The sequence below is a fragment of the Quercus robur genome, chromosome 12, assembly GCF_932294415.1.
Source record: "Quercus robur chromosome 12, dhQueRobu3.1, whole genome shotgun sequence".
Classification (NCBI taxonomy): Eukaryota; Viridiplantae; Streptophyta; class Magnoliopsida; order Fagales; family Fagaceae; genus Quercus; species Quercus robur.
Window position 1 is genome coordinate 22,181,357 of NC_065545.1, and position 26,137 is coordinate 22,207,493.

The 26,137-nt window shown below is 36.1% G+C and overlaps 1 protein-coding gene across 2 annotated transcripts; it reads left to right on the forward strand.

Annotated features, from left to right (window-relative positions):
- Window positions 1–7,455: 7,455 nt before the first annotated feature.
- LOC126709072 (BRCT domain-containing protein At4g02110) lies at window positions 7,456–19,945 on the forward strand. 2 transcript variants are annotated; one of them, XM_050409151.1, is made up of 10 exons: window positions 7,456–7,672; window positions 7,774–7,863; window positions 8,611–8,715; window positions 9,294–9,395; window positions 9,521–9,605; window positions 10,809–10,878; window positions 11,036–11,080; window positions 16,305–18,533; window positions 18,780–18,996; window positions 19,145–19,945. In XM_050409151.1, the coding sequence occupies exons 1-10, from the start codon at window positions 7,592–7,594 to the stop codon at window positions 19,718–19,720; spliced, it is 3,600 nt and encodes a 1,199-aa protein (XP_050265108.1). In that variant the 5' UTR covers window positions 7,456–7,591; the 3' UTR covers window positions 19,721–19,945. The 2 variants fall into 2 exon arrangements, with proteins under 2 accessions (XP_050265108.1, XP_050265109.1); XM_050409152.1 differs by lacking the exons at window positions 7,456–7,672; window positions 7,774–7,863 and having other exon boundaries at window positions 9,305–9,395.
- Window positions 19,946–26,137: the final 6,192 nt, after the last annotated feature.

The window sequence follows — 26,137 nt, forward strand, 5'->3', positions numbered from 1 at the left end:
TGAGGCAAGAATCGGAAAAAGGTTAAAGTGGTTGAAAATTTGAAAAGGCTACAGGTGTCAAATTCATGTCAAAAAAAAAAAAAAAAAAAAATCACTCCACTTTTGAGTATAGCAGTAATATTGTCATCATATGAGCATATTGTCAAGAAAGAGCTATGGTGTGAATCTTGTGGATATCTCTTTTATTGTTCTTTCTACCAAGTATTTTCCTAGTTTGCTTTGATTTTCCATATTCAATTCTTTCTTAGCCCTCACCCTGTGGCCTGTCATTACAACCTTGATTAAAGACCTTTTGATCTCTAATTTTGGTGTTTGATTACATTAGTGGAGAGGAATTCTGAAAATTGGACTTTTGGGGTTAAGTTTTGAGAGAATTCTTCTGATTTCAGTTGTTCTACTGTTATCTGAATTTGCTGGTGGTTTGGAGTTAAATTGACTATTTCACACACACTCAAGGACTTAGCTTTAGGTTGAAGTAAATGCTTAACTCTTGCTTGACAAATTGCTAAATTTTTTATTGATTTTCCTGCCACCTTTGATGTTAAAAGAGTAAGCTACTAGTGTTGAAATCTAAATTCAGATAATGGCTTGGTGAGTGATGATATTGCTCTATGGGGTCTAGCTGATAGTGTCTATAGTTGTCTTTTATTTTATTTTCTTTTTGTTTGAGGACAAACAAAGTTCTAAGTTTGGGGGTGTTTGATGACTTGCATAATTGAGTGTAATTTATCACTTCTCAACTTTAAACTTTAGTCTAATTTTATTTATTTTGTTGATTTTAGACTTGATTTTTGTTATTTAAATTTTATTCCAGATTTGAAGAAAATAAAGATTTACTCAAATAAAAGAATTGTGAAGCAGCTAGAGAGAATATTTTTGACCTTGGAAGTTGGCAAGAAAAAGATAATGAGGCGCTTAAGAAAAATAGAAGGGCTGAACTGAAAAAAAACGTTTTGGGCTAAAAAAGTTCTTGGGCTGAAAAAGTTCTTGGGTTGAAAAAGTATTTGGGCTGAAAAAGTGTTTTGGGCTAAAAAAATAGGGCAACACGTCTAGAGAAGCAAGAAAAGTGGTACTGAACAGAAAAAAGAGGAGGCTAAAACAGAGAAACAGAAAAGAAAAAAAGAGGAGGTTGAAACAGAAAACAAAACAAAGAGGGCTGAAACAGAAAAACAAGAAGGTACGGCGCTGAAGCTGAAAGAAAGAGAGGGCTGGAACAGAGAATTTTTCAGCATTTATTTTCTTTCCAATCTTCTCAGAAAAAATTATGGTGAACTCATTTGTGTTGGATTTAATTTTTAGCATGAACTAAACTTTCTTTATTCTAGGAAAACGATGTAATCTAGTTTCGAACTATGCTTGCTTTTCTATGTTAATTTGAACAAATTCTCTTCATGTTTGTTTGATTTATTCTAAGCTTATTGCTTCTAATTAATTGGCCATTAATTAGATGATTTTAATCTTGTGATTTGCTGTCGAAAGAGGGAATTATAGGATAGATCTTGAATATTTCAGCATAGGTAAATATAGAGATCGAAAGACTTGTATGAACCTATGTAGTATTAAAATCGTTGATCTTAATACTTTCTTGCTTTATTAAATTGCATACTCTTGTGTAAAATAATGAACAAGAATGTGTCCAATTGACTATCGAAAGAGGCTTTTGGAAGAGTTTGGAGATTGCTAACAAACAGAGAAAATTAATTTCAATTAACTAGATGAGTAAAGCATAGTGAGGTATTAGGTGAAATCGATTTCCTAGAAGTTTCTTTCTCATTAAGTTGATTTTCAAGCAACATCTTTCTTTTCCACTGCGTATCTTTTATTTAAATTGATTTTATTTTGAATTCCAATTACAAAAAACCTTAGTGACTTCTCTAGATAAAATCGAGATTAGCATAATTTTGGTATTTGTCAAAAGTAAGTTACCAATCCCTGAGGACGATACTCTTCTCATCATTTACTATAAAACTATGATACTATGCACTTGCAGTTTTGCACCGATCAGTGGGAAGAGTGAGTAGACTATATCAACTTTCCACCACTTAGTGTCCTCATCTATAAGAGACGACACCATTGGGAAATCTCCAAAGTCGAAAGGTGGGGAGATTACTTTAAACGTTGTTGGTGTTGGTAGCCACTTATCTTCCCATAAATGGATTTTACGACCATTTCCTACTCTCCATATAGTTCCTTTCCGGATCACCTCAAGGTTATTGTGAATGCTTCGCCAGGCATAGGACGGGCTGTAGCCATTTTTTGAGTTGAGAATATCATCATGTGGAAAATACCTGGCTTTGTAAACTTGAGCCACCAAAGAGTTGGGGTTGGTGAGGATTCGCCAACCTTGTTTGGCTAACATGGCTAGATTAAAGGCTTGTAAGTCTCGGAAACCTTTCCCACCCTGAAGTTTTGAATTGCACATTTTCTTCCAACTAACCCAAGCAATTTTATGCTCTTTATCTTTTCTACCCCCACCAAAAATTGCGCATCATATTTTCCAAATCAGTGCAAAGAGTCTTAGGGAGCTAAAAACAACTCATGGTATAACTTGGGACTGCTTGTGTGACTGCCTTGACGAGAATCTCCCTCCCACCGATTGAAAGGAGCTTTTCCTTCCAACCAGCGAGCATTTTTGCCACTCATTCCTTGATTTCAGCAAACACTTGGGTTTTTAATTTCCCAATGATGGAAGGAAGCCCCAAGTACTTGTTATGCCTCGAGTCCTGCATTGGCCCAAGTAATCTCAATATGCACTCTTTTGTTTCTTGAGGGGTATTTGGGCTGAAAAACATCGAGGACTTGTTCGAATTAATTTTTTGTCCAAAAGCTGCTTCATAGCTTTGGAGTATGCTGACAAGTTTTTGACATTCTTGCACGTTTGCTTTGCAAAACAGAAGGCTGTCGTCGGCAAAGAAGAGATGGGTGATTATAGGGCAGCCCCTGCATATTGAGACTCCTGTGATTTGCTGATTTTGGGCTGCTTCATGAATAAGAGCCGACAAACCTTCTGCACAAAGAAGGAAGACATATGGGGAGAGGGGGTCACCTTGCCGGATACCCCGGGCTAGGGTGATGTGGCCAAAAGTTTCACCATTTATGATCATTGAATAAGATACAGAAGAGACACAATGCATAATAAGATTAATCAATTTGTTATTGAATCCCAACTTCATCACAATCCCCCTAATAAAGTCCCATTCAACCCGATCAAAGGCTTTACTCATATCTAGTTTAATTGACATAAAACTTTCTTTCCCCCATTTTTATTTGTTAGATAGTGTAAGAACTCATATGCTACTAGGACATTGTCAAAAATTAAGCATTCAACGATGAAGGCACTTTAGTTTTCAGAGATGATGCTCGACATGATAGTTTTAAGTCTATTAGCCAAGACTTTGGATATGAGTTTATAAGTCACATTGCATTGGCTAATAGGGTGGAATTTTGTTATTCTGGTGGGGTGGTTGGTTTTTGGGATGAGGGAAATATTGGTTTTGTTAATCTCTGCCATAAGAGCATTGGAATTCAACACATTCAGAACCATATTTGTAATATTAGTGCCCACAATGTCCCAATAATCATAGAAAAAAATAGCAGACATATTGTCAGGTCCTAGGGCTTTTATCGGGTGAATTTGCTTCAGAGCCTTGAGAACCTTATCTCTTGTGAAGGTCTTGGTGAGCTCTGAGTTCATGTCCTCTGTCACGCGTCTGGGGATAAAGCCAATGACTTCATTTATTCTAGTGGGATAAGTGGTGGTGTAGATTTTCTCAAAATAGGCCACTGCAGTGGCTGTAATTTTAGCTTTGCCTTCACACCACTGACCATCATCATTCCAAAGCCCAAGGATAGTGTTCTTTTTCCTTCTGTCAGACGCCCGAGCATGGAAGAATTTGGTGTTTTAGTCTCCCTCTCTGTACCAGTGCACCTTGCTGCGTTGATGCCACATGGTTTCTTCACTGTCAAGAAGATCATTGATCTCCTTCCTGAGCTGATTGATCTCTGCCCCAAGTTTCCTTGTTAGTCATTGGTAGTAAGAGCATTGAGCAATTTCCTTTTCTCCTAAATTTTCTTTGGAATGTTGCCCACCACTCTTTGATTCCAACTAGTTAAAGCCATGGCACATTTTTGAAGATTGGAGGAGATATCCTTAAGGGTGGTGGAGAGAAAGCCCAAGTTCCAAGCCGAATCAATGATTTCTTGACAATCATCTCTTTGGCCCACATTGCCTCAAAATGAAATTTGCATTTGCCTTTGTGAACTTGTGGGGAAGAATAAAAAATTGCAAGGATGCAGTGATCAGAGGTTGATTTAGCAAGATGGTGGACTTTTGGATTCCTGAAAAATTCTATCCACTCAGACGTGGCAAAAGCCTTGTCAAGATGGAGAGCAATTTTTTGGTTGCCTTCCTTCATGTTACTCTAAGTGAAGTCTGGCCCACAATATCCCAAATCCTAGAAGTAATAATTATTTATCACTTAACGAAACCCCTCCATTTGGCGTTGGGATCGTTGGGCACCACCTGCTTTTTCATTCATAGAGAGAATTTCATTAAAGTCACCACAGCAAAACCAAGACAAACAATATTGACTATTAAGAAAGGAGATGAGTTTCCAAGATTCTTCCCTGAGGTGAGTTTTTGGGTGCCCATAAAATCCAGTGTACCTCCAAGAGAAGCCATTCTCTGGTTTAGTGATTATGGCATCAATATGGAAATTAAAGTAGCTTTTGATTTCTAGGTTCATGTTACTAGACCACAAAAGAGCCAGGCCTCCACTTCGGCCTCTACTAGGAACTATCAGGCCATTTGAAAAGCCCAATCTGTACTTCACCTTCTCCATATGCTTATTCTTTAGCTCTGTCTCTAGTAGGAAGACAAGTTTGGGATTCCAGCACTTCACGTAGTCACGGAGTGTGAAAACTGTCCGAGGGTTCCTAATTCCCCGGTAGTTCTAGCGTAGTGAATTCATGGCTCCTGGCGGTGCTACTTTGCAATCACCACCGATCCATCTTGAGAGCTATTTGCAATTGTAAGGGGTGTGTCACGGATTTTCTTATGGGGTTTTTCTTCATCTTCGTCAGAGAAAACAAGCTTGCATGGTCTTTTAGATCCTGAGAGCCCACTAAGGTTTTGAGCATAAGTGTTGGGATTTGGGGCTTGCTGCCTTTGGGCTCTAGCTATTTTTTTCAAATTCCCTTTACCTGGGCCTCGTGGGGTGCATGGTGACTTGCTAGTGAGGTAAGCCTCTTTAGGAGGTTTTAAAGGACTTGAGACTTCTTGGGCTTCGGGTGGGGAGGGTCTTAGAAGGCCCACAAAGGAGGAGACATCCCCTATTTCCTTTCCTGTTTCTAGGCTTTTTTTAAATTCAAATTGAGATATTCTAGATTAAGGCGCAGGGTTCAAGGGACTTACTTTTCCCTTTCTCAGCTGATTGTCCGCTATAAGGTGATTTGATGTGTCAGAGTTTCCTAGTGCCGTGTTGTTTTTGGGCAACGTGTAGCTTCTTGGAGTGGTTAGGAGCTCAGCTTGTTCCGTCTCAATGTCCATGGAGTTGGAAGCTGCTTGAGCTAAAGTGTGTCTATCTTCTGAACTATCTTCCTTTCTTCCCTTAGATCTACCATTGAAGGTGACTTTTGATTTTTCCAAACTGAGTTTAGCTGAACCATTTGCCCATAGCCAGTCCCCATATTGCTTAGTGTTGCCTAAGTCACTTGGTGGCACCTGATAGTGTTTCTCATCATGTCCAAGAAGACCACATTGGAAGCAAAAGTTGGGCAATCTTTCATATTTGAAAGAAACCCAAAATTTTTCACCCTCTGTATTGACTATGTTACCACCCCTTCGAAGTGGTTTGTCAATGGGCAGATCCACACGAATTCTAATAAACTTAGCTTGCTTCGAAAGCCAGGAGCGCTTGTCTAACTCAATATATCTACCTAACTTGCTGCCCAGTTCTCTTCCCACTTCTTCTGACATGCAATCAAAGGGAAGACCTTAGACTTGGACCCAAAATGGAGAATGGGTGAAGGTTATGGTGGCCACAGAGAGCCCTTTTCTCCATCTAGTTAGAAGCAGGAGATTGTTGTCAAAGTTCCATGGGCCATTCCTTTCAACCCACTCCATTTGGTACCTTGAGTTAAATTTGAACTGTAGGATGTTCTGCCTAACTTCCACGATTCATAGATCAGAACCCATTTTCCAGGCTGGTTGTAGCATGCTTTTTAGGGCTCGTAGGTTCTGGTGTCGCTCAGCTAGTAGTCGACCAAATAAACTTAAAGCACATTCCTAAAGCAGGTCCGATCTGTTGATGGTTGAGATAGTGATGTCTTCTTCTTCATCCTTGGTGAGTTTGAGATGTTGGATGCCGTCTAGAATTGCTTGATCCATGACTGTGAGGAGGTTTTGTAAGCTTTTGGGTTACCAAGACCCAGGTGGATCCCGTGAGGGGAGAGAGCACTCGTGCTATAGCGAAAGGGAAGGGCTCCTACGAGGGAGAGGTATTGGTTAGATAGGTCTCTCTAACCATCTATTATTATTATTTATTAAATTTTATAAAAGCAATGAAATATATATATATATATATATATATTTTTTTTTAGAATGAAATAAATGTTTTAAGGGTAAACTGCGTATTTGGTCCCTATCTTATACACAATATTTCAATTTGGTCTCTAACCTTTTAATTGTGTCAATTTGGTCCTTAACATTTTAGTACTGTGTCAATTTAGTCCTTACTGATAATTTTTGGATGAAAATTGATAATACGTCTAATGGCCAAAATAAAAAATTAGCTTTCATTGATGTGACAATATAATAAAATTTTATTTTGGCTATTTGACATGTTATCAATTTTCATCCAAGATATAACAACAGAGACTAAATTGACACGACACTGAAAGGTTAGAGACCAAATTGACACAATTAAAATATTAAGGATCAAATTAAAATATGTTATAAAAGATAGGGACTAAGTGTATGTTTGGATAGCAAATCTCACGTCTGCGTTTGCGTTTTCCTTTTTTTTTTTTTCCAGCCGCATATTGTTGACTTTTCAGCCATGAACAGTGACTTATATACTGTTCACGGGTCCCACAAACTCCATTTTTTATCAACTTTTTCATTAAAAATGAGTCCCACGGTACTATTTACACATTTAAAAATTATTTTGCTACAGTATTTTCAGTTTTCAATTTCAGCAAAATAAATTCTATCCAAACAGACCCTAAATATGTAGTTTACCCATGTTTTAATGAGATAGTTGTTTGGAAATAGCGTATTTGTGAATTGTGGTGACAGTCAATCACTTGAGCTTAAAACGTGTCTCAAATCCGACGTGCCACGTGGTGACAATGTTTTAGTCGTCCCGCCAGTGCACCAAAAATCAAAAATCAGTGAAACAAAAAACAATCTCCCTCCCTCTCTCACTATTTCTTTCAGTCTTCCTCCACAAGTTTTTATTTTATATTATATACTTTACTAAACAAAACAGAACCCCCTTTTTCCTCTTCTTCCATTTTACGCTTCAGATTTGTATTTAAACTCTCATTGCATACTCCTTCACTTCATTTCCTCAAAGAGAAATTCGTTTCAATGGAAAGCAATTCTCCGTCCAGTGCGTTTCTCGGTGTCCGTTTCGTTCTCTTCGGCTTCGATCCCGTCAATGAAAACAAGGTCTTTCTCTTTCTCTCTGAAAATGGAAATTATTTATTTATTTACAGATTTTTTTTGACGTTGCTGTTATTTAATTGATAAAAATGTTGCAATTATGTTAGGTTCGGTGTAAACTTGTATATGGCGGCGGAGTTGATGTTTGTCAGTACAACCAAAGTTGTACTCATGTAATTGTCGATAAGATTGTTTATGTAAGTCCTATTCTGTTGTTTCTTTTCACTTAATTTGGACTTTGATTATTATTGTTGTTTAGGTTGAAATATACTTTTTGTTCCTTAAATTTGGTTCCAAGTTTTGTCACTCAATTTGGTACTTCAAAATTTTTATAGGTATTATTTTCTTTGCTTTATTCATAAAAATTCATAACTTTTTTAGTAACTTATTTTAGTGACAAGTAGTGATTGGGGCAAAGGTATCTTCACTTGGACTCGTAACTAACATTATTTTTATTATACGCCAATCATAACATGTCACATTTCAATAGTTGTTAAACAAAGAGTACCCAAGGACATTGGTTAAGGTTGAATTTTGTGTTGTAATTGATTGACTTTTTTCTGCAGGGGGGTTGAGCCACTTTAGTTTAAAGGATATTTGTTTATTAGTTTTTTGTTACTTGGGACCCCTTTTTAGCGTTATGAACAAATACACATGGGCATCTGTTAACATATTCATTGTAAAATAATTGCATACCTGGTAGATGCAGTGGTAATGTGGCATGATAAAAAGTTGATGTGATCTGGAGTAAGTTTAACATCTCATGAATGGAAAAAATTGATACCTTTTAACATCATAAAGAATAAAATTGTAACTTTTTAATTCTAAGAAATAAGAACTGAACTTGAATTAAACTTTAGGGACGAAAAGTACATTTCAGTCTATTGTTAATTTCAAAATTCTGTTTTATTATTTAATTTATATTTTGTTGTCGAATTGCTTAGGATAATCCTGTATGTATTGCGGCTCGAAATGATGGTAAGACTCTTGTGACAGCATTATGGGTTGAGCATACCTTTGATATCGGAATGCCCGTTGATGCCAATTCAGTATGTTTCTTATCAAATTCTCTTTGTATATTTGAAAAAAGACTGAATTTATATGTTACTTATAGAAAAAAAAAAGACTGAAGTTATATATTGCTATAACTTAAAAGCATTATGGGCTACTTTTTTAAAATTTCTTTTTTATCCTCCTTATATTATGATTGATTTTGCAACTTTCTCTTTAAATGTAAGACAATTGCACATAGTTGAATATATCTCATTCACATTCACAGTAAAAAAATTTCAGCATGAGCTAGGGGAGATTTTGCTTATTGTGATTTTTGAAGTTTGGAAATATTTTCATAGTTTTGTATATGAATATTTGAATCAAAGCACATAAGGGAGATTAGACATCAACATCATGCACAATTGCCTACAATTATATTTTTGATTTGGGTGGACTCGTATGAAACTTTAAAGTTTTTTTTTATAAAGAATTTGTGTCCACCCATGTTTTTAGAAACCATCAGTGAACAAAAAAAGTTCTTAATCTATGTTTTCTTTTGGATACTTAAAGTTTTTTTTTTTTTTCTTGTATTACTGTGTACTAGTATTAGATATTTATGTATACTTTTTAACAGATAATGTACAGGCCACTCAAAGATCTGAATGGTATACCGGGTGCAAAAAATTTAATCATATGCTTAACTGGCTATCAGCGGCAAGATCGAGATGACGTTATGGTATGCATTTGCCTGTTTCATCCTGCTGCTGCTTTATATTTTTGAGTACAGTTCCTACAAGTAGTTATTTATAGATAGTGGTTTCTTGAAAGGACATAACGAATTGAATTTGTTTTTCGTATCAGACAATGGTCAACTTGATGGGTGCTCAATTCTCTAAGCCATTGGTGGCAAACAAGGTTACTCATCTCATATGCTATAAATTTGAGGGTGCGTTTCTCATGTTCCCAGTAACAAAGGGTGTATACAATGAAATATGATTTGCGATTTCATATCATGCTGCATTTACTAATCTTCCTTTCTTAGTGAGTGTGTGTGTTTTCCTGGGTGTTCTTCAATGGAATTTCCTTCTTGCATAGTTTTTAGGTAGCCTTGTTATGCATTTTGAGTGAGCAGGAGCCGTATCTTTCTGAGCCATGTTCATTTATTTTTTGGTTTTTCAGAAAAGAAACTCTATTGTAGTCATGATCCTATGATTAGTGGAACGCGTCAGTTGATCTAAGTCTGAAAATGGCATCCAAACATGGCTTAGGATTGAAATTTGTGGTCAATATATTATACGGTTATGGTGGACTTTGTGTGAGTGGCTGCTCTATTAATACTGCAAAATTCTGGTAAATCTTTGCTTGTGGCAGGCTTAGGGTTGGGAGGTTTTATGAATTTGTGGTTTAGTTACTTTAGAAAGAAGGGTTACTGTTCAAGAATGACTATGGTATCACAGGGAAGAGCAAATTGATTTAGGGTTACAAAGAGGTATGAAGAAATGAAACTTGAATCTTTATGCAAACTGTGAATACTGCACGAGAAGTGTTTGTGAATTGTGACAAAAATATCAAAGAGAAGGGAAGAGAGAATAGAAAAGGATAAAAGAACAATAAGGCCAATATGCCTTAATACTGAGCACTTAATATTTCATTGAGAAACTCTTTCTATTCTTCGAGTACATTGAGCACACATATGTATGAGGACTCTTGTGTTAGCGGTATTAGTACTTGTAGTTAGAATAGTAAACTACAAAACTATTATACTTAAGATCTCAACCCAAATTAAAATTTTTTTTTACCCAAACAATATATTGGACTTCACATGAGGGCCCTATAGAATAAATTTTGATTAGATGATTTTGCAAGGCATTAACAAATTATTTTTCATGCAAAATTTCTTAAAGTTGTTTTTTATTGATGGGCAGTTTTTGTTAGTTGAATGACATGAAAGACACTTGGAGAAAATTAATTTTGGGAAGTTTTGCCACAATCAATTTATAATATTAAATTGAAGGTTGTTTGTGAATTATTTAGTTTGAGTTATTGGTATATCTGGTTTAAGGTTTCTTGAACACTTTACATCTGAATTTTGTGGACTATGAGTAGTTAAGTGGCACTAAATTTTAATGGAGTCTATTATTTTATGTAGGTGAGAAGTATGAACTTGCCAAAAAAATCCATGCGATAAAGCTTGTCAGTCATCGATGGTTGGAAGATTGGTATGTTGAGGTTCTATCATTCTTTTTTGTTTTGAAATTTTGAAGCCTATAGGATGAACAAAATTATCTGTTTCAGAATCTTTGAAAAATGAGATTCTCTGTCTTTTTTTATGAATTGAGGTTTTCTTTATCTGATTGGCCTGTTATTTTTCTGCAGCTTAAAGGATTGGAAGCTTCTGCCGGAACTTAACTATAACAAGAGGTGAGGCATGTGAATCTGACATTGTGTGGGTTTGAATGTGCTACTTCTATGGCATGCATCAAAAGGGTATTTTTTTTTTTTTTGGGGGGTTTGGGGTTATTTATTTTTTATTATTATTATTTTTTTTAAGATTGATGATGAGAAGCTAATTACATACTATGCATGCATGCACAGGTATATTTGTTCCTTCTTTATGATATCTTATATGATAATGTAAAAGCTGAAACTTAGAGAAAGTTCAGTCCTAAATACCCTAGAAATTTCTAAAGTATGTCATATAGTTGTGTTAAGGCCTAGACTTTCACCACGTGTCTTTTTTTCTTCTCTTTTCTAGGTTCATCTGTTCAAGTGATAGCTCAGTATTAATGGCATCCTTCGTAGTGCCTCATGTCTTATGGTTCAAACCCCCCACTTTTGAACTCCCCCTCTCCCACTATCTTCCTATTATGTTTTCTAAAAACTCAATTGATATTCATGTTATACTTAAATACATTAACTATTATTAATATTGCATTAATTAATGGGAAAATTGCGCTTCCCCTAACTATGATGTAGTAGCAATGCCCCCTTAAACTTCAAAAATCAAGCAGTGTTCTTCCTGATTCTGACGCAGGACAACCAGAACAAAATTGAAACAACAATAAAATAAAGGGATATGACTTAGGAGTCAGCACCTAGGCCTGGCTTGGAGTTAGCACTTAGGCCTAGGTTGGAGTCAGCATTAAGCGGGGAAACCACTAGGAGTTAGCACCTGGGGTAGACATGAAGTCAGCACCAGACCAAAAGAGACCAAACGGCCATTTTTTTCATTCATCAAAATATCAACTAACTTCTCAAGGGGTACAATAGGTTGCTTATAAAGGATTGCTAAATCCTAGTTCTAATTGGTTAGGAAACCCTAATTACCTTATTACAAAAATAACCTGCTTCTAAATTAAAATACTAATAGCCCAATAAACTAATAGGATTTAAAACATAAAAATACAATTAAATTGCAAACATAAATAATACTAAATAATAATCTTCTTACGTCTCTCGCATCATCTCTGGTTGGAGAAAACTCGACCTCGAGTTCTAAAGTGTTGAAAGATTAGGATGCTGACAAGTAACACTTGCATCAAGTCTGGCATCATTCTAGGAAGCATAGAGAAAAGAAAAACCTTGAATTCCACCATGTCAAACTCTTCTGGAATAACAAAATTAATGTATGGAATCAACGTAATTTTATCTTGAACCATTGTAAGCACTATATTATCCACTTTCTCCACTTTAGCAAATTGTTTGTCTTCATGCACCATGGAAGGCTGATCAAAAGTAGATTCATTAGCTTCCAATATCACATCATGTGCACCCTCTAACATAATACTCTCTTTAGACACCATCTCTTCACCTTGCTGCTCTTCAATAGATTCATTTCTTTGCACGCATGTTAAAGCAACACTTGTTGAGGTATGTACGTTTGTGTCAACATTAGACTTTGGTGTTGCTGGAGGATTCTCCATGACCAAGATATCATCATCAATGTTGTCTTCTATGGGGGCAGCAATAAGTTCATTGTGATCAAGTATCCTTGGTTTCCCAATTGAATCGGATTGAGTCTTCTTTTGCTTCATTTGAGCAATTCTGTCTTTAATTCCTTGGTAGATTGTTCAAAAGTGCGTTGAGGACATGAAGTGGGATGAGGATGAGGACTCATTGTATTTGCTTCAACTTGAAAAGTACCACACTGAGATTGGGGTAGATACTTAGCTCGATGGTATGGTGACAAATACTCATCACAAAACTTTTCTTTCATATCTTCCCACACACTAATGGTAGGTTCATACCTCATATAGCGGAAATATTCAAGATTCTCCCAAAACCTTTGTGCTTTACTTCTTAACTTCAACTTGGCATACCTAATCCTTTTGTTATCTGCAAAATTTGTTTGATCAAAAAATTGCTCCATCCCATTCATCCAGTTAACAAAATCTCATGGATAAGTATTACAACCATCAAAATAAGGTGCTTCTAGTATTACCATGATTCTCTAAAATAGTGCTTCAACAAATAGTTGGCAGTTGGAACAAGAACCTGGTGTGATGTTCTCTGGACGGATATTTGCTGGGATTGGGCTAGTTGATAGGTTTGGATTTCGTGGGCTGGGTCTTGTATTTTTTTTTTTTTTTTTAAATAAAACTGGTGTTGTAAAATGTGGGCTTTGGGCTTGTTAACAAATGGGTCAGGCAAGGGTTTGTTTATGTTACTGGTGGCAATATGGCTTGTGTGACAATGTACAATGAGTTTGTTGTTTAGGCTGGGTCAGGTAGTTTAATGGGTTTTAATTTGAGTTCTTTATTTCAGATGGGCCGGGTCAAGTTGTTCTTAGTGGGAAAACACTGTGGGGTTGCAAATTAAAAATGATTGGGAAGAGTTTGAATAGAAAATAAGGGACTGTTTTTTTTTTTTTTTTTTTTTTTTTAAATTAAAAAAAAGGCTAGTCATTGTTACCTTTGAGATGGAATCACTAGTTTATGGGGGGATTGCGGAGGCATGGTGTTGGGCAATTGAGGGTCATGGTGGCGCAATATCAAAAAGAGGATGGTGGTGGGGCTCACTGTGGTGCGATCTGACAGACAAGGGATGACAGCATTGGCTTTCCAATGGGTGGTGGCATGCGAAGAAACTTCTTGAAAGAACCTGACCAGGTCTGGTCGTGGGGTTTGTTGGGTAACCTTCTGGTGGCAGGAAAAAAAAAAAAAAAAAACCTCCATTCACCTTTTTTTTTTTTTTTTTTGGTGATATTTTTTTAGATATGGATTGACTGCGATGATGTTTCAAATAGATTGGTGTTTGCTCTGATACCAAATATGACGTGGGACAACCAGAACAAAACTGAAACAACAATAAAATAAAGGGATATGACCTAGGAGTCAGCACCTAGGCCTGGCTTGGAGTTAGCACCAAGCGGGGAAACCATTAGGAGTCAGCACCTAGGGTAGACTTGGAGTCAATACCAGACCCAAAGAGACCAAACGGCCATTTTTTTTATTCATCAAAATATCAACTAACTCCTCAAGGGGTATAATAGATTGCTTACAAAGGATTGCTAAACCCTAGTTCTAATTGGCTAGGAAACCCTAATTGCCTTATTACAAAAATAACCTTGCTCCTAAATTAAAATATTAATAGCCCAATAAACTAATAGGACCTAAAACATAAAAATACAATTGACTTGCAAACATAAATAATACTAAATAATAATCTTCTTGCGTCTCTAGCATCAGATTCATTGGAAAGAAGTAGTTTTTTCCCCCTTTGTTAGGATTTTTTTTAAACTACAATGAAAAGAAATCAAACTTCTAAAGCTACAATTTAGAGAAAGTTCAGATCTAAAAACCCTCCAAAACGCCAAAAGTATGCCACATGGCTGTGTTAAGGCTTGTACTTTCGCTACATGTCATTTTTCCTTTATTTTTTTAATTAGAAAACAATTAATTCATTAACAACAACCACCCAAATATTTTAATGCAAAGTGTGGTTAGTAGGGATGCCGGACGCCCCTACTAATATTATAATTATATACGTTAACTATTGTTATTATTAATATTTCATTAATTAATAAGCATATTGAACTTCCCTTCCTTAACTATGGTGTAGTTATAATCTCCTCTTAAACTTAAAAAATAAATCAATGTTCTCCCTTATTTTTTGGTAACAAGTATTTACCCCTCGACATGATTTCCCCACGGATCAGTTTGGACAAAAGTTTCTCCAATCCACTACCTGGCAACTCAAAAGACTATACACGCGCACTTTTCCTCCAATCAATTACTTGAAAATTTAGAGGACCATCTACATGTATTAGATCACATGATTCATTAAATCATGTAAAAAAGTCACATGACTATTAAGTAGGTCATGTAATGTACATGTGGATAGCCTTTTGAGTTGTCACGTAATGTGTTAGAGGAACTTTCCTCCAAATTGGTTTAGAGGAAAATAGTTCTTAATATATTTTATTATATTGAACTAAGGTTTTTGTTACAAATTATTTACTCCAAGTTGGTATCTAAAAATTATACATAAACTATATTATTAATTTATGTATATTTGTTAGATTGAGAATACATATACTTAAAACCAAAATTGATACAAATAAAAATCTAGTGCATCACACGAGTTACAATTTACAAGCTAGTCTTTTTAATTATTGTGTTCATTTATTGAAAAAATTATTATTTTGGGATCAATAACAGCCCTTGAATCCTATCCTTAGGTACCACCATTTTGTGTATTTACCCATAAAACTACAAGATGGATTGACAAACAGAAAACGAAGAAAGGAATTTATGATCAATTGAACTTATTGGAGCCTTGGACCCCATCATTGCATGACCTAAGTGATACACAATTGAACTATTAAGAAATATTTCTGGATCCTATTTTTGGTCTTCTACCATAATTCAAGAAAGAAGAGGAGAAAGGAAGGAAATAATACATTCTGCTTGTTGACCCAAACTACATCTGCATTTCGGCCAAAATGGCACAATAGCATTGTTTACCGAAACATATATCAATCTATTACTGTTTCAGAAATATGTAGGGATCTACTGCTTTTTGGGTACTCGAGTTCTTGGAACTCGAGTACCATGGAAAAACTTTGAAAATTTTTGATGGTACTCGAGTTCCATCAAAAAAATTTCAGCAATTTTGAAGGCTATTTTTTCAAAGAAATCGAGTTTATGGAACTTGAGTTATACAGAAAACTTGAATTTTAGAAATTTGAGTCTCAAAAAGGTGGTAGATTGCTAAATATTTCACAAATAGTGGTATAGTGCAAAATATTTTGCAAAAGGGTGGTATTTAGCCATTTCGGCCTCTGCATTCCAATGCCATATGTTGGGTTTAGAAGGAGATTTCACCTTGACACACATGCTGTGAGAACCTGTTGACCCTTGATTTCTGCAGAAGTTGTTTGTGTGGATGGGTACTGATATTCTTAATTAAGCAAAATAAGAATAGTTTTAAGCATCTTGGTTGGTTGCTGCAATAGATGCAACATATATCAATGTGTTTAATGTTATTTTTAGAATTTTGAATACACTGACATTTGCGTTGTTCCTGATGGTTTGTTTTGTTTTGCTTTTTTTGTTTTCCATTTCTTGAGCTCCTTGCCTATATGAGTAAATTGAAGTATGAATACCACGGCAATTTATCTACTGAACGCATTTTTTCTGAACAGTGGCTATGAGTTGGAGATATTGGAAGCAGAGGCTAAGGATTCTGAAGAAGAGGCTGGAGACACTGTTGTGAGGCACTCTGGGGGGAAAGACATGAATAAGAGTCCTCATAATTCAAAAATTGGGGTATCAACAACCTCTGAATTGCCGCCCAGATCAGTCGGTGAACTTTCGATTGCACCAAAGGGTCCATTGAATGTTGATAATACAATAGAGAAATCACCTGGTCAAGCTTCAAGCTTTGATAATTTTGATGTTCTTAAAGCACTTCGCCGTCAGAACACTAGTTCTGATGAGCTACCTGACCCACTTGATGGAACTCCAGATCATTCAAAGGTGGGAAATGACTTGAAATCTACTCCTGGAAGTGCCAAAAGGTCAACTCAGCGTGATGGCAAGTTTAGTCCTTTAAGGAGATCCTCAATTCCAATGTACTCTGGAGAAGTATTAGGAAATTTAAGTGATCATTCTAAAATGCCCCTGGGTAAAGTCAATGATGATTTTTACAACTTTTCCTTGAAGATGGAACAAGTGACAGACAGATTTGGCTCTGGTCATCTTGAAACATCTATGGAGGAAACTAATTTAGTTGATAGAGGAGAGTCAAGTGGTTTGTTACCTCAAAAGAGTACGGTGGATGTTTCTTGTGCTGGCTTTAAATCACCAAAAGTGAGTCTTAATGTGAAACCATGCATCACAAGGAGTCCAGTGGTGGGTGATAAAATTCAGGTATTGGAACTAACCACTCTGATTGATGGTCCCGGTGGAACTAACAGCTATTTTCCACTGGGAAATAATGACCTTTCTAAGGATGAGGCTGCTAATCCGAATGCTGCACCAAACTCATTCGCTAAGATATTAACAACCAAAACCTCAATTCCTTGTGAGAAGTCATTAACATGTGATATGCCTTTCTCCGAAATTGTGACCACAAAGACTGGGCAAGGTAACTTTGTTGATGAGAAGACACCTCAATCATCTTTGCAGAGCTTAAGAAAGTCTGCCTCATGCACCAGGCCTGACATTGTAGATTTTGATATGGGGGAATCTGTAGTTGGAGAGAAAGGGAAGCAAGAGAATGAGAAGCAAAATGTGGAGTCTTCTCCCAGTAACAAAAAATTGGAGACTCTGAAATCTGACAAGCCTGGCAATTTGAGCATGCTTGAAGGAGGAAATGACTTGTTTGCAAAACCAATTAGGAAGAAGATGGCTGCCAGAAAGACTCTGGGTTCAAGATATAAGTCAACTACTAATAATATACAAAAAAATAAAGCTACCTCCCAAAATGATGCTGTGGTTCATTCTGTTGGAGTGAAAGAGACAGCAGATCATGAGAAGTCCTCTGTTTCTATGCTGCTTGAGATATCTCCTCCAACTGATAACATTGAACCAGTGAAGGAGGTGGAGATGAGAGATGCCCTGAAGTCCGGGGATGATAGAGAGAATAACAATGAATTGATGGATGATGAAACTGAGGCTCCAGAGGACAGGCTTGAACATGAGTTGGAGAAGCCACTTAGTGAAGAGAAGTCTGGGCTGGTTACATTGACAGATAAAGAAGATACAATCATGGAAGAGAATTCAGACAAGGGAAGTGAACCAGAAAAAGCAGTTTGTGACAAGAAGTTTGAACATATTGAATCAACCTTAGATGGAGATGGTGTGAAAGGGAAGATGAATAAAGGGAAAAAGCGCCCTATAGGTAGAACCAAGGTGAAGATGGATATAATGAAATCTAAGAAAGGTAAGGATGGTGAAGAGACTGTGACCGAGAACAGTGAGGGGACTGGGACAGAAAAGGAGGAAAGAGTGTTGCTTCCTTCTACCAAAACTAAGAGCTGCTCCATTCCCGCAAATAAGTCAGAGAACTCTGTTGAAGCGGAGAAGGAGAACAAGCCAGTTCAAAATATAAGTCAGGGAAAAGAGTCTGTTGGGAAATCATCTGTTAATTCTAATATGACACCAAGGAAGGTTAATCAAAAGGCAGGGAAGGTATGTCCAAATTCTTCAACATCAGCAAGAGATATACCAAACAGAGTGAAAACTGAACCTGCATGGTTTATATTGAGTGGACATCGACTACAGAGAAAGGATTTTCAACAAGTTATTAGACGTTTGAAAGGAAAACTTTGCCGAGATTCTCATCAATGGTCATACCAGGCTACACACTTCATAACCCCAGACCCAATTCGCAGGACAGAGAAGTTCTTTGCTGCTGTTGCATCTGGAAGGTATGTAAATAAGTTCAAAACTTTGCATAACAATGGCAACTTATTTGATTGAATTCCAACTGGTGTTTTATTTGCCAAGAAAAATAGTATTTTTACATCAAGGTTTATTCTCCCGTTGATCTGGGGGACACTGTAAAACTTTGCCCATTCTTGTGAGAAGTTCGGGATAACTTGCTATATGCTACATAGGATTTGTTATCTTGAATAGATGTTCAAATGTTCTAATTGATTCAATCTTGAATGCAGGTGGATTCTTAAGACCGATTATTTAACTGCTTGTAGTCAGGCAGGAAGATTTTTGGCTGAGGAATCTTACGAATGGTACAAAAATGGCCTAAATGAAGATGGTGCCATCAATTTGGAGGCTCCAAGGAAGTGGCGGCACATGAGGGAGAAAACAGGTCATGGTGCATTTTATGGAATGCGCATTATCATATATGGAGAATGCATAGCACCAACTTTGGTATGTTGTTAAAATCTCATTTTTCAATTTTTGCTTGCAAATTTTCCCATATATTCTAAAAAGGATATATATCTTGTACAAACTTAATTAGTGGGCACTACAGTTTGTAGACTCTATTTGATAAATCTCATTTTGTGTGATCAAACAGGATACTCTTAAGCGTGCTGTGAAGGCTGGAGATGGGACTATATTGGCAACTTCTCCTCCTTATACCCGATTTCTTAATGATCGAGTTGACTTTGCCATTATCAGCCCCGGCATGCCACATGTTGATTTGTGGGTCCAGGAGTTTATGAAACATGAGATACCCTGTGTTCTAGCTGATTACATAGTCGAGTATGTTTGCAAGCCTGGGTACTCCCTTGACAAACATGTTCTATACAACACTCATGCTTGGGCAGAGAAGTCATTTGCTTACCTGCAGAGCAAGGCAGAAGAGATTGTCAAGGAGTCCACAGACTCCACACCATCAGATGATAATGGTAGTAATGATATAGCCTGCACAGTTTGTGGCTCTCATGATAAAGGGGAGGTCATGTTGATTTGTGGTAATGAAAGTGGTTCTGTTGGTTGTGGGGTTGGTACCCACATAGATTGTTGTAATCCTCCACTTCAAGAGGTCCCAGAGGATGACTGGTTTTGTCCCAAGTGTAGTGGAAGCAGACACAGCACAAACTCTGCTAAGAGAAAGAAGAAAGGGTCCTCTTTATTGAAAAGGAAATGATTTTTGATATCTTGCTTGTAACCCTTATAGGTTTAGAAAAGGTATCCAGATCAATTTTGTACGTCTAGTTGTGGTAATAGCAGTAGAATTTATTATAAATGATCCCAGATGATTGTAATGTACTTTTAGAAATTCCTTAATCTGACTTGGGGACCTGTAATTTAAATATTAACTGTTATCGTGGCAGTACTTACCAAGGGAAGAAAATGCTGGCATTTTTTATTAGTTGTCATCTTGCTCTTGTCTAAGAAATACGTATAAATGATTCAAACTGGTTTAGCAGAAAATTGTCAAATTTGATTAGTTGTAAACTTTGCTCTTGTCCAAGAAATGCAAACGTCTTTCATCATGATTCTGTCTAAGATTGGCTTTGAATGCTTTTTTTTGACTAAATTGTAACAGAAAATTTGAAGCGGAGAAAAAGACTGATACATGGTTTAAAGACTCTAAGGGTCTGTTTGGTAATATTGTTCTAGTAATATTTGTATTTTTTGGAAATATGTGTGAGTGAAAAAAGTGTGAAAATACGTGTAATGTTTAAAAATTGAAAACATGTGTTTAAACACATGTATCAAACGAGCCCTAAGCAAGTGCATTTCTTATATTATGTATTATTAAAATTGTTTCTTACTATGAATAATTATTGGTTCCGGATTGAGAAAATTTTCACCTCTATGGGAGGAGTCTTCCCTCCTCTCACATGTGCTTGTCAAGAAATTTTTATTTTTATTTTATTGTTCAATTTTAATATATTATTGAAAAAAAATTATTCAATTTATATACTTTTTTATTATTAATCCATCCATTATAAGAACATATATATATTTTTTATGTCATCATAGCTAGTATTGTTACTATAATTTTTTCTTTTTACAAATTTTTTATCCAAACTAGTTTGAAAAAATCTCCTTCAACCAACTGCGTAACGATTTATAAAATTATCTATATATTTATTTTAACAAGTCATATAACTCGTTAAAAAACTATCTATGACTAAAAAGTACACATAAATAGTTTTTTAACCAAGTCATGGTTTGGAGGAAGTTTTTTCCAAACCGAGTCAGAGGTAACCTTTTCCCATACCCCAGCCCAGTCCCTCCAAAGTTTAATTCAACAAACTTGAGTTAAGTCGGCCTCTCTAGTCATGACATTAAGATTTAAGAGCCAGGCCGTTTTAAGAAACTATGGGCTAACCCAAAGTGCCTTCCCTCCTTCCTGCTAAAAGAGTAAAAAACTTAAAAGGGCTTTGTGATGAGTATTTTTTTGGTTTATTAACAATAAGTGACCAATTTATTCATTTATCTGTTTGTTTGTTTATCTATACTACTTATTGAAATAGAATCTTTGGTGTCCCTTTTTCATTTGGTAGCAAAAAATAACTCTTTTGTTTAGGGTAAATTTGCTTTTTCCTAGAGGACAAATGAAGGAAACATAAGTAAATTCACCTACTCCATATTGATAAGAAAATGTTCATTCCACTATTCTTCCCACAGAAACAAAAGAGTTTAGGTCTTGCTATATATCCACGTGATAATCACTCCAACAGAATCCAAGAAATTAAACTGTTCACTTGGTTTCACAAAGTCCACAGAAATTAGTTTATATAAAGAGCTTAATGATGGGATTCAACCATGTATCTTCCACATAGGGGAAAATGTTTGCCTATGTCCATTAGTAAGTTTAGCACATTCTTGAACCAATATTTGGAGGTAAGAGTCACCATTAGTAAAGTTTAGCACATTATTTTTTGTGAACATTTCTCTTCCCTGGTCTAATGACTAAAGTGTTGGAATTTAAGTGATAGCTCAATAGTAATAGTATTTTTTGCTGTATTTGAAGTTCAACTCCTACCTCTCTTCTCTGTCACTATTTGTATTACATTAGAGGGTATCATTCTTTTGATTCATATTTGATAACTAACAGATTAATACAGCAGTTGACAATTTTTCAATGACAACTTAATTGATCAATTGGTATGGATGTAGACAAGAATTTCAGATATTTACTTATTCAAAGAGCACCTCAATTAATTTATTCAATATTTTTTTGAGTAGTGATTACTGTACTTACTAGTAGGGACAGACCTAGGCCGGGGCCCAAGGGGGCCCGGGTCCCCTAGGTCCAAATTTCTTTTAGTTATTATATATATATATATTTATATATATATATATATCTTATTTTTGTAGTTGGATTCCCTCCCAAAACCTTAGGCCCTTATTTTCCTCAATAAGCCTAATTAGTTTCACCCAAATAGCAACTATCTAACCTAAAACTTAACAAAAACAATAAGTACATTCACAATGGCAATTGTATTTTAGCAAAAAATGAAAAAAAAAAAAAAACTATTTTACCACTAAAGAACCCAAAAATCATGTGTTATAGGAGAAACTAAAACTAATTTTTTTGCAACTACAATAAATTAGTATAAATATCAGTTGACTTTAGAAAATTGTTAGAAATAAAATAAAATATTTTATTAAGATTATATCTCTTCTTTCAATTAAAAAAACTCAAATTCTTTTTGTTTCTTTATTTTTTTAAAGAGCTGTTTATATTATTTTAAATAAAATGATAAAAAAAAAATAGAACATTTGATATTGAGTGTATTGTAAGGTGAGGTGGTAAAATAGATAAAGTAGTTTTTTGAGATGCTAAAAGCTAAAATTTTTAGCAATACCACTGCGAATGATCTAAATTCAAAAAAAAAAAAAAAAAAAAAAAATCCTAGCTAACCTAGTATTAAAAAAAAAACATTATTTTGTTTTTGTTTTTGTCCTTATTGGTAAATGATTGCATCTTAATATATTTAGAAATAACGATTTTGTGTACTTATAATTTTTTAATACTATATGAATGCCTATTTAGAGTTTTTTTTTCTTTATACTCTAACCCCGGCTGGCTTAAAATCTAGAGTCCGACCTTGCTTACTAGTATATATATCTTTGTGCACACTATTACTATTCACATTTTATTGTGGGTATCTAAAAAAAAAATTAAATTTGTATGTAGAGGACACTATTGTGAGTGTGTAACAACAATTTTTCTTGCTTAAGCCTGTGTACTTTTTACTGGTAAGGTACAAGTGTACAACACAATGGCAGTGGCCGGCTACATGTTCTTCTTCCACCTTAATCCTATGCTCCCCATCTTTACCACCTCTATATATTTTACAAGCTTCAAAGTCCAAACATTTTACTTTTTGGCACAGATGGAAGAGGCAAAAAGAAGGAAGAAAAAAAAACCATCCGTTATTAATGTCCATCTGGATCCTACTCACAAGTAAATTAGTCTTTTCTGCAGTCCATTGTCATTCCTACAAAATTGTAAATGTTATATTTCTTGTAGAACATCTGTGAACCATTTACACCTAACTTGCATTAAAAATGCAAGTAAACCAAATTAGTATTTAAACACGATCCTTCTCATTCATTAAGAAGAGTAGGGTTTTATCTACAAATTTGTAATGTTATTTCTTGTAGGATATATGTGAACCATTCATTTACACCTAATTTGCATTAAAAATGTAAGTAAACCAAATTAGTATTTAAACACGATCCTACTCATTCATTAAGGAGAGTAGGGTTTTATCTACAAATTTGTAATCTTATTTCTTGTAGTACATATGTGAACCATTTAAAATGCAAGTAAATTAATGATGTGAAAAATCAGCAGTTGAGATCCTCATCTCAATGGATGGACGATCCCACGGTTGGTTGTGCCTCTGATGTAAACCTGCAAGAAAGCTTTGGAAAGAAATAGAACACACCAGTGTGGTGTTTGCCAAAAACACTCCGATACTTAAGTCAGAAAGGGAGAAAATCTGTTTAGAGAGAAGTTGGCTTGGAGTGATTTTTGGATGAGTATTTGTGTGTACCTTTAGATTCTATTGCTCCTTTCTTTTATAGTTGTTCTTTGCCTTAATGGAAAATGAATGTTTGTATTTATGTTTAACGGCTAGTACGTTATTAATGGGAGCTCTAAAGTGCATAACTCAATTGTTACCGTTGCTTCGTTCGTTATGTTTCATCATCAATGTGCACAATAAATGTGTAACGCTTGCTTTAATCGTCATTAATGGGATGCCAATCCCAGGTTATTTTTTGACTCATTAGCTACCTCCTTGTTCGTATTCTCGTCTTTGAGACGAGATAAGAACATAACCTTCCGTCACTTTGTATTCTGTGTTCGGTGCATTTATTGCGAGTTAATGTTTCCTCTGCCACGTGACATGTGTACGGTTAGGATATCTCCTTCGTGTCAATTCATCTCCATTTTCCCATGCACGATCTTATATTTATTTTGCTTTTTTCCCTCCCTTTCTTTTCTTTCCATTTTCACTTCATTTTTTCTCTTCGTGACATTTCGTTTGCTTGGAGCTCTTCTTCCTCTTCTGAGTATTTTCTCATCAACTCCTTTTTGTTTCTGGTAAGTCTCTTTGAGCTCCCCTTTTTATTTTTGTGTTCTTATGGTAGATCATTCCTTAGTTTGGTTGGCTTGCCCTTCTATTTCTTTCTTTTTTGCTTGCCTATGTGGTCTGCTTGAGTTTGTAGGTAGGAAACGTCCTAGGGTTGGATCCTTTGTAGGGAGAGATTGTTCTTATAGGTCTGTCTTGCCTTTTCTTTTTCCCTTGATTCATCGTTCAGTAGGAGTTGCTTAAACCTCGATAATGTTTGGTGAGGAGGTTAGGTCTAGTGAGCTTGAAACAGGCTTGTCTTCGCCTAAGGACCGTGGGGCCTTTGAAGTCGCCCTCATAAAGCCTGGGATATATGTTGTTCTCTTAGGGAGAAGGACAAGAAGGTGATTAGGGATAGGTTCCAGTTCTCTTCTTCTACAAAAATTAGGATCCTTGATGGTGACGATAGGGCTTGTCACTCCTACGTTGACGAAGTGTGCTTTTATAAGGCTGACTTTGTTAGTGGACTTCGTTTCCCCATCCATCCCTTCATTAGAGAGCTTTTCTTCTTCTTACAACTTGCCCTGGCCCAGATAGTGCCAAACTTGTGGAGAATAGTGGCATGCTGTATGGTGATATGGATGTCTGCCAATGACGGAGACATCAGTAGGATAGACGAATTTCTGCACTTCTATTGTCTTTGAAAGTCCAAGGATCCGGGTTATTAGGAGTTTAAACCATGGGGTAGGAGTTCAAGGTTGGTTCTTGACTCCCTCTCATCTCTCCGAAATTGAAAAACCAACTTTTTCTTTGTCTTTGGTGACGGCTGGGAGTTCACTTTGGGTGAGGATCCAGATGACACTCCTAAATTGCTCAGTCGTTGGGGTACTCCTGTGTCTAGTGCATCTTTTTGTTTAACTTCTTTGATATGTATATAATTTTTCTAAGTGGATGTGGTACTGATAAATGTGCACGTGTTGTTGTTTTTGCAGCTTCCATTCGCCCTCATCTAAAGACGAGGTACCATACTCGTGTTGAGAGGGTTAGAGATTATCTTGAGTCTGTTAAGGACTTTGATGAGCTTATTTCTCCCCAATCTCTATTTCTTCATTTTCTTGGTCCAAAACCTTCCAGCAAAGTTCGAAAGAACATTGAGAATTTGAGACCATCAAGAAGAGTAAGCACACTGACTCTATTTTTTTTTTCTTTTTGCTAGGAATCACCGTCTCTTTCTTTTCTTTTTCAGGAATGACGACCAGGTTCAGCAAGGTGAAACTGGCCGAGGTTTAGGAGAAGAAGGCTAAGGCTAGCTTGATTGGTGGCCTTTTGACGAGGAAACGCTAGAGGGATATGGAACCATCTAAGGACGATCCCATGGTGACTTCACCCATTGCCAAGTCCATGTCCTAAAGCCCAGCCTCGCCTACTTCTTCTTTGGAGTTAATTGCTTCTACCCATGGTGGTTCCAAAGCCAAAGGAAAGGACAAGGCTCCCACAAGTTCTTTTTGGGATGATGCGGGAGCTGCAGTTCTAAAGGCTCGTGAGGCAATATCAGTTGACGAACTTTCACCCTTGGGGGTGAAGCCGTCTCAAAAGCTGATATCTTCTCATGTGCATAAGGTCATGTAGGTATGAACTGTGAATAAAATTTTTCCTTCTTCTTTTTTTGTATTCTCTTCTTTAACGCCTCTTTTTTCTTTTACGTAGGTGTTGGGCGAATCCTTGTAGATCTTTGGGAAGTACTTGGATTATGAAGAGAAGTATGTGATGATGTAGTCCAAGGTAGAGTCCCTCTCTACTGAGAATGAGCCACTTAAGGGTTAGATCTCTACTCTTGCTGATGAGGCCAAGAAAGACAAGGATCGTCTGAAGACTTTAGAGAAGAGCATCGACACTGAGAGGGCCTTTTCTAAGCTAAAGGATAAGTAGGTAGATAAGGCTCTTCAAAAGATTGAGAAGGCTGGCTTGGAGGCAGTGGAGAAGTTTAAAATTTCTGATGAATACTCGAACAAGCTGTGCGACAA